Here is a 9,900-nt window from a genome sequence, read left to right on the forward strand (position 1 = left end):
TAAGATGTTTAAGTTCTGCTGGAAACACTAAATCTTAGAAATACTTACTTTTGTTCTGTAACATGAATGAGTAGATGTGCAGGATCTCCTTCCGAAAGCATATTCATCTTATTTTCATTTCAGTTCAGGATTAAAATCTGATTTTTTGCTAAGCTTTCCATTAGCTATGCGGAAAGTTAAATCATAATCAAATATAATTGATGCAAACCATAGGGCTGTATGTGACACTGGATTTTCTGCACTTCTCTTCTTTCTATACCCATCTATCCCTCTTCTCCCAGAAATTATTCTGAAGAGTCAGGGGGCACTCCGGGATTTAATGTAGTGAGAATGAAAAGTCAAGACACACTTTCCATGTACAAAAGTACTTCTCTTTGCATGAAGGGTTATCTTGAACCTGGATTATGTCTCAAAATGTTTTAGCACATATAGAACCAGTTATCACTTTCAAGCTACAATTAATATTTCCAGTTAACATTTAGTGGATAAACTTTCAGGTATGTCATTTTACAGAAACCAACAACTTAAAATTTTCACAGGTAAAGAGGTCTAATAGCTGAAGAGCACAGGTGACACATTTATAATTTCAATGAATTCAATTTAAACTTGAAAGTACCAGAGAAATTGTTATTTATCAAAACCAAAAGAAAAGATTTTCTCTCAATTAAAGAAAGCAAGACATAAAAACAAATGCTTTATCAACAATTATTTATTTGAGTTAAATACTTCAATCTTGAGAAACATGTAGTGAGAGTTCAAGCTGGAACTGCTTTGAACCATTAATTAACTGTGGACTTCAAAGATTTAAAGAACTGGTAAATGAATGTACACTGCTTGCACTAAATGCTGAGACACATTCTTAAGTGCTGTGAACATACACATGTTTCTGATGAAACTAAACTGAAGACTGACTCAACAAACTAGTAAACCAACATAAAGGTTTCCAACTCAGATCCACAGAACTCTGTGGGTCTGCAGATCTAACTATAACTGACGCTGCACATTGTGACTCATCCTTTCTTTCATATGGGAAATATGACATCAGTTGTTTAACTTTTCAAAGAAGTTCAACAGAAAAACAGCCAGTGGATTTATTTGCCTATTCTCTGGACCACCCAGTCCTGCTGGCAAAGGGGGCAACGGTTGTTCTGTTTCACCCACAGTGACATGCAGCAGTTGTGGAAGGAATGATTACATTCTCCCCAGACCACTGAAAGAAAGAAAGGAAGGGGGGAAAAACAAGTTTGAGATTTCTAAAATCTTTTATAACAGGTATTTAATTCAACATTCCAATATTTTTCTACACTATGTACACTACACTTTGCAATTTATTTATTTATTTTTTAAAAGCCAGGAATTGGGGAAAGCAAATTCAGTTCATCACTAATTCAACCTCCCAACTGTATGAGAGGAGAGGGGGAGCACTGGTCCTCAAAACTTCACTTGGGTTGCCCATTTAATGCTATGCGTTACAAGTGATCTACTGTAATTTGCCACCAAAAATCAATATGTGTTTAAGAATATTAATATCAAATTCTGTTCTATCTAAAATATTTCAAGTTCCAAAGAAACCTGAAAGTTAATATTTTTAGCGTACTATAATACGTACTCTTATGATACAATATTCTTACAAATAAACATATAATACAATGATAATGAATCATTTTGAAGCATTAATTTCAATGGAAGACATTTACAATACATATTCACCTCCCTGCTTTGACTTTTCCGCATTTTGTTGTGTTATAACCTGGAACTGAAATGGATTTAATTGTCATTGTTACTACTACATGTACACAAAATAATAAAAACTGTGAAGATGCAAAATATTTTTATTATGGCACAACAGTTAAGCAAATAATAAGGATATGGAGCAGGTTAGTCACATAAAGATTCACATCATTTGCTACAACATACCTAAATAAGATCTAGTACCATGGTCCCCCAACCTTTTCAGGCCACTCCCTCTTTCCTCTTGGATGAGCCCTAGTGTTCACCCTCCAATATCTATTTCTTGGTATCAGGTCTATTGTTTGTGCACTGGCCACTTGGCTAGCAGTGTCTACCTCAGCCTGCCCAGATCATCACCACTGCCTCCTCTGCCTCAACCTCTCATATTCGAACACAGCAGTGGTCCAGGCTTGCTCTTCCCTTGCCCACACCAGCCTTATAGCAAAAGGAAAGCTGACTGGTTGGCTGCTCGGTTGCTTATTCCAGTGTGACAGGTACAAAGGGAGCAACAACTGAGCAGCTGATCAAGCAGTGAACAAGAAGCTGGTAGAGCAGCAACCAAGAAGCCTCTTATCCATGCCTGCCTTTGCTGAGAGGTCTCTCAGTCACTGCTGGACCGGCTGCTCAGTTGCTTCTCAAGGTGACTGGGTGCAAAATGAGAAGCTTCTTTGTAGTGAAGAAGTACTCTCAGTCTGAAAGAGGGGAGAGAGTTATGGACTCTTTTGAGGAATCGATACTCCTCCCCTTCTTCCTCATAGGTGTGCCTTCCCCACACAGCTTCAAATCACCCCCCACATTGTTTTTTTCTGCTACCTCTTATTTCAGCCTCAATGAAAGAAAGCAGGAGCAGAAGCGCAACGCCAACCTGCCAGCCAAGTCCTGTCAAAGCTCACAGTATTTAAACAGGGTTCCAAATGCGAAAGCTCCTTTTTGCTGTTACTTCTCCCCCATGGCTATGTGGTCTAACTCCTCTTCCCCAACATGGTCCTAAAGGCCACTGTTTCCCTTTGTCTTTCTTGCACACCAGTATTTTGACTGAAGTTTCCCTTGCCACCTCCTTTTCCCTCATTGTCCCCTTCGATCTTTCCATCACCCGCCGGGGGGGGGGGGGGCACAGTACTGCTCTAGTACAATCACATTAAATAAGTGAATTGGTTTCCACCTGGGTGTAGTTCCAGTGCCACGTGATTCAGATTCAATACACCTGGCTGTGGAAGGCCCCAGAATTTGCTGGAGAGCTTTTCTAAAAAAAACACCAGCATCATGAAGAAAATGGAGCTATCAAATCAAATCAAGTCTAGGATAGTGGTACAGAAGTACCAATCAAAGTTAAATTGTTTAAAAATACCAAACTATGAACATCTCCTGGAGCACCATTAAATCCATTATTTTAAAAAATGGAAAGAATATGGCTCAACTGTGACTATGTCCTGAGAAGTCTGTCTGCCAAAAATCTGTGACTATGTATGGGGGGTATTAATTAGAGAACCAACCAAGAGGCCAATGGGAAATCTGAACATCCTGAAGAGATCTGCATTGAGTTGAGAGAAACTATCCAAGGGACAACTATCACCAGGTTACTCTGGGCTTTATTGAAGAGAGGCCAAAACCCTCAAAAATGTGACTGTGTTACAATGGGCCAGTGAAAGCACAGAATACAAGCAAACTGAAAATTTGTGGGGAACACTTGAAAGTTGCTGTTCGCTAACCTGACAGAGCTGAGTAATTTCCCACAAACCGTGCAGAGAAACTGCAGGATCCAGATGTACAAAGCTGAGATTAACTCAAGGAGACTCTCAGCAGTAATTGCTGTTAAAGGTGTTTCTGCAAAGATTGATCAGGAATAGGGGACAACTACACAATCAAAAAGTGCCAGGTTGTTTTTACTCAACTTTTGTGCCACAACAACAACAACAACAACAAAATGCATCTCCATAGTGCTGAGCTTCTTGTGTACATGAAGTAATAACAATACCAATTAAATCTATTTTCATTACCAATTGTAAAACAATAAAATGCAAAACAGTCTAAGGGAGTGTAATGTGTTGTAAACACCTTATTTTCGAACAAAGTCAAGAGAACTTGAAAGTGATTAATTTTGGCAGGATCTTGCCCTATTTGTTTAAAAGCAAGGACTGCCTGTAATCTGTGCAAATGATTGATATTAACAATTCAATTTTCTGATGCTTTCTTTTAATACAACAAAAAAAGTTAATAATACAAAAACAGGGTTCTTGAAACATTAAGAACGTTAACTAAGGAAAATAAGTTGTGGAACTAAATTATTTTATTTCATTTTAAAATGATACTTTACTTTGTTCAACACATCCTCTTTTATAAGAAATGCCTGTAGAGACAACAGATGATGCAGTGACCATTACCTCCACAAATAAAACATTCTACCTTATGTAACTGAGTCTTCATGGCCAATTCACACACATAAAAGACTAATTGCAGATTTCCATGTATTTTATACAATAATGCCTTTTACATTAGTGAAGCTTTACTGAATTTTACTGATGTGCAAAACTAAGAGGTACTTACTTGAAACATTAAAAAGCACCCTACTAAGAGAAAGCCTTTAGTTAAATAACAAGAAAATGAAATCACAACATACCAACACAATCTTCTTGTTTGTTTTCAGCTTGACATCTAAGACAGGCATCTAGATGTAAACAAGAGCAAGACTAAATATGATGATATGAATGTAGCTCTAATAACTGCTTTCCCAAAGTATCTATAATCACTGAAAAACAAGGAGCACAGATATTGTGCCATGTAGTTCTGTAGAAGTCATTTGTACAAACCAATCCCAACATATGTTGTCCAATTCATTCTGCCACACCTACACCATAAAACCTTGATTTCCTATTTTCTCTCATAATTTGTAAATAAATAATTTTAAATAATGTCTAAGTAAAATTTGTAAATGGCACAATCACATAAGTGAGATGATCAAGCTTGATTTTATACATGACCAGTCAGGCAGCAATACAGAAGTTTTTTGAGTGAAGAAACTTTTAAATTATACACACAGGTTCATAGAGGCTAAACAGATCCATTTTTTAATATGATTCTATCTTTGTCTACAGGATTATATAGACAAATATTTCACAGGCCCCTGCAGTGAATTAATTTCTGCAATTTTAACAGCCTCTAGAAGTGCCATGAATAGAATGAACTGGCAAAAACAGATATAACTCTTCACGTGATCCTATATAAAAAAGACACAGCTACACAATGAAGGAAACCATCTATAAACTATTCTACCTCTAGGGTTATAACATATTTCGGGTTCAGCAAAAATATGCTGAAGTGTCACTGACAGACTGTTCTTTCTAAATACTTTGGAAAACAACTATACTTGAACTCATTTACAACATGTACTATCAGTCATCACCTGAGTAAACATATTAAAACACAATTACTTTAAGAACTTCAAGTTCTGATTCAAAGGCAGTTATGTACTGGTGAAAACAAACACTTGACAACATGGCAAACTTTAACATTAAGGAACACAGCTCTTTGTATTCAGTGATCATACAGTACACTAAATCCTACCACCACACCGCTTGCAAGAGCATCAAAGCCACAACTTACAAAAATGGAAAACCAATAAAAGGGGGTGATGAAGAAGTGAATATCGTGCACTCCCACAATACATAATCAATATGTTTGCCGAGCAGGAAACTGGCCAATTTACTTATTTCAGATATGAGCTTATTCATAAATATTTATCTTGTAACAAGTAACGTAATTGTCTCAAAATAATATTTTGTAACATTTGTACACAGAAAGGGCATAGTGGCCTTCTAGAGATGCTGTTCCATACAAATTGTTCGTAGTACCTTGAAGACTACCACATTTTATTTAGTATAAAGCTTCATGGCTTGCACAGCCAGAACTCTTTAAGATGCCCCAAAACTCTCCATCTATTTTTGCACAATATATTAATACTTCAATAAATTACAAAGATAAAGCGACCCTATCAAGGGGTTTTCTTGGCAAGATTTGATCAGGGAAAGGTTTGTCATGACCTTCCTCTGAGAGAGAGAGAGCGTGAGCCTTGCCTAAGGTCACCCAGTGGGGATTCAAACCCTGATTTCTAGAGTCCTATCCCAATATTCAAACTACTACAAATCACACCCTTCCCCCAAAGGGATGGTGGTGTTGGCAGTTTTTGTTAGTTTCTTATGTTTCTGCAAATGTCTGGCCCAAGAATCCTGCTATTCTGGCTGCATCTACACTGCAGAATCAGACACAGCTTTAACTGCCATGGCTCAATGCTATGGAATTCTGAGATTTGTAGTTTTGTGAGATATTTAGCCTTCTCTTTCAGAGAGCTCTGGTGCACCAACAAACTAAAAACCCCAGGATTCAATAGGATGGAGCCATGACATTTAAAGCGGTGTCAAAATGCATTAATTCTGCAGTGGAGCAGCAGCTTCTATCAGGACAGAAACAAAACAAGCCAGAAGATTTCTTCCTTACACTTTAATTTTAAACATCCCTCAGAGTCACATAAGGAAACACCAAAAGGGAATTATCTGCCTGAATTATCAGGGAAGGTCTGACACTGAAAATAGGGCCTGTAAAGAGAAGCAGGGCAGGATCCCTACCCTTCATTGGGGCTGTTGCTGTTGCATACCTTCCAAGTCCTTTCCAACTTATGGCAATCCTTTGAGAGCCATCATGGTGAAGTGGTTTGAGTGTTGGACTAACATACTGGAGACCAGGGTTCGATTCCCAGTTCAGCCATGAAACCTACTGGGTGACCTTGGGCAAGTCACATAGTCTCAGCCTCAGGGAAAGGAAATGGCAAAAAAAGAAAAAAGAAAAAAAGAAGCTCTGACAAATCTAGCCAAGAAAACCGTGTGATAGGGTTGCCTTGGAGTCGCCATAAGTCAGAAACGACAAGGCGAGAACCTATCACAGGGCTTTCTTGGCAAGTTTTACCAGAGGGGGTTTGTCACTGCTACCCTCTGAGGCTGAGAGAGTGTGTCTCACCCAAGGTCACTCAGTGGGTTTCAGGTCAAGCGGTGAATCCAACTCTGGAGCAGGGTGACCAGATGTCCTCCTTTTCCAGATCACGCCCTCCATTTCAACCTTATGTCCAGGAGGAATCCCCAAACACCCCCCCTTCCCCATTTTGAGCACGACTAAGAAGCATGAAGTTATATTTCTAGGCAGCAAACTACCCTTCCCAGAATTCCATAGCCTTGAGCCGTGGCAGTTAAAGTGGTGTCAAATCAGACTATTGCTGATAGTGTGGATGCAAGGCTGGCTGTCTTTCCACCTCCCAAGAACCGAGGACTTGAAGGCTGCCAGGCTGAACTTCCTGCCTAGCTCTTGGCTGGATCTGTGGGAGAGGAGGGAAATACAAATAAAAATTATCATCATTATTATTATTATTATTATTATTGGCTGCATCTGCACTGCAGAAACAATCCAGTCTGACACCGCTTTAAATGCCCTGGCTCAATGCTAGGGGATGCTGGGAACTGTAGTTTTGTGAGACATTTAGCGTTCTCTGTCAGAGAGCTCTGGGGCCACCATAAACTACAATTCCCAGTATTCCCTAGCACTTAGTTATGCTCAAAAAGGAGCACATTTTGGAATCCCTCCTGGACAGAAGGCGGAAATGGGCAGCAGGAAATGTAGGACCTTCAAGAAAAATGCAGGGAATGGCCAAATAAAGGCTAAAAACATCAAAATACGTGTCAATTGATGCTTCTTAGTCCTGCTCCAAATGGACACAAGGTGGAAATGTAAGCGGGGTGACCAGGTGTCCTAAACCCAAAAGAGAAGGCGCCACAAAAATGTAGGACCCAGAAAAATGGAGGACGTGACCAAATAAAAGCTTAAAAGCACCAATTAATACAGATGCAAATCCATGCTTCTTAGTCCCAATGGAGGGCCTTTGGGGACTTCCTCCTGGGCGGAAAGAAGGCTGGGACGGGGGCAGGGCAGGGCAGGGGCGGCCTAAGTTCCGAGGCCTGGCGCCTCCTGGTTTTCCTAGCCCCTTACCCATGACCTGGACCCTGCAGATGGCGCAGGTGTCGCACTCGACGTCCCAGCTCCACATGGCCACGGCGTTCCACTTCTTCAGGGAGAACATCTTCTCCACGCCGCCACCGCCGCCGCCGCCCGCCTTGGAGGCCGAGAGGGAGCCCGGGTGGGAGGCCGAGGCTCCGGGCTCCTCTCCGTCTTCCACCTCCGCCATGGCTGCGGGGGCGGGAGGGAGGAGGCAGCAGGCCAGGCCCCGGAGGCGGAGGCCTTCGCAGAGGCCTAGCGAGTCCGACTGAGTGTGGAAAGAAAGACACAGCCCTCGCCTCAGCAGGAGAAGCCCAGGCCCACCGGGGGGAACTGGGCCTCCACCACGTTGTTGTGGTTGTTGTGTGTTTTCTTTTTCTTTTTAAATATATCTTTATTAATTATTTCCACAAACATACACTCTTATCTCACATATTGTAGCAATACATAATAATAATATACTAAAATTCCTTCCTTCCTCCTTCCTTCCTTCCTTTCGTTCTTCCTTCCTTCCTTCCTTCCTTCTTACTTTCCTTCCTTCCTTCTCTTCTTTTCCCTTTTCCCTCCCAAATCAAACGTCGTTTATATGTTACTTATCCCATTTCTTCTTGATTCTTGTTGTCATTATATACATCCTACTGTGTTTTACTACATTTTCATTTCTTAATAATAATAAATAAATAAAATAAATAAAAGTTTTATTTATATCCCACTTTTTGTTTAAAACAATCAAAGCGGCTTACAAGAGTTAAAATACATCCATATATACAAAATATCCCCCCCCCCAAAAAAAAGACAATTACACAATATAGGATTTAAAATTGCATAACAATTAAAACCAATAAAAGTGGCAGAATCATAATATATATTTCTTTTATTTATTCTCCATACCTAGAATATTTAGGTGCTTACTCTTATATATCGTTAAAGCAGATCTCAATATATCATTTCAAAATTATATATATATATATATATATATATGGACAAGATCTACACCTGTATTATCTGATATCGCTTGTATCTTTCATCAATACATCTTTATATATTGTCCAAACTTAATAAAGTATTTTATCCAGTTATTTCATCTGTAATAGAATCTATTTACCATGTATTCTCCTTGTTTTTGTGTGTATTTTGTACTGGGTCAATTTATTTATTTTTTAATGGAACTTTTTGTCAGCATTCAAAACAAAGAATATTAATTTTTATTATTTATTATTATTTATGGCATTTATTATTTTTAATTAGATGGTTCACTGCCCTCAGGCTTACAATCTAAATTTTTATTATTATTATTATTATTATTATTATAGCCTTATTTATTTCTTTTACCCTGCCTGTCTGTCAAAAAGGCAATCATAGGCGGATTGCAATTAAAAATGAATTAATGAAAATAATAAAAATAAAAGGTTACAATAAAAGAATCCATACAATATATAACATCCCAGTTATTCCCTCCCTACCTTCCCTAAAACATCAATTGAACACATTAGCCATTAAAACAATCCATTGAAATTATAAGAGATGGGCAAGTGGGGCTAAAGAATACTCAGTGAGATGGTGGATTCAATCTTAATAATAATAATAATAATAATAATCCCATATGTACATTTTTCTTCCGGTATGCATCCAACTATTTACCACATTACTTACAGCCAGCTTTTTCTTCATCATTCTTGGTTGTTTTGTATTTATTTATTCAAAGCAGTTGTTGTATATTTTATTTATTTATTAAAACAGTTGTGCATTTTATTTATTTATTATTAAAACAGTTGTGTATTTTTTTCCTTTTATTCAAAACAGTTGTGTATTTTCAAGTCGTTTCCAACTTACAGAGGTCTTAACCGCCAAGGAGGACGAGGCACCGCAAAATGGAGGTCATTGAAGAAAAAATGGACGGCATTCTCCACCCAAAAAGCTTAAAAACATTACTGTAAATGTATATTATTAGTCATGCTCAAAATGGAGGACCTTTTGAAACTTCCTCCCGGACAGAAGGTTGAAACATTAAGACATGTCTTAGAAAAGGAGGACCTCTGGTCACCCTGGACCTATTAAGGCAACGCCCTAAGAGTTTTCCTGGCAAATTTTTCCAGAGGGGGTTTGCCATTGCCTTCCCCCTGAGGCTGAGAGAGT

At 38.8% G+C, this 9,900-nt stretch overlaps 1 protein-coding gene across 1 annotated transcript; it reads right to left on the bottom strand.

The window, feature by feature from the left end:
• Window positions 1-691: 691 nt before the first annotated feature.
• Window positions 692-8,159, bottom strand: RNF7 (ring finger protein 7). Its single transcript, XM_089509131.1, has 3 exons — window positions 7,759-8,159; window positions 4,349-4,396; window positions 692-1,210 (listed from the first exon to the last, which is right to left on the bottom strand). The coding sequence occupies exons 1-3, from the start codon at window positions 7,952-7,954 to the stop codon at window positions 1,092-1,094; spliced, it is 363 nt and encodes a 120-aa protein (XP_089365257.1). The 5' UTR covers window positions 7,955-8,159; the 3' UTR covers window positions 692-1,091.
• Window positions 8,160-9,900: the final 1,741 nt, after the last annotated feature.

The sequence above is a fragment of the Sceloporus occidentalis genome, unplaced genomic scaffold (assembly GCF_023333645.1).
Source record: "Sceloporus occidentalis isolate IW3139 unplaced genomic scaffold, rSceOcc1.0.p SCAF_2, whole genome shotgun sequence".
NCBI lineage: Eukaryota > Metazoa > Chordata > Lepidosauria > Squamata > Phrynosomatidae > Sceloporus > Sceloporus occidentalis.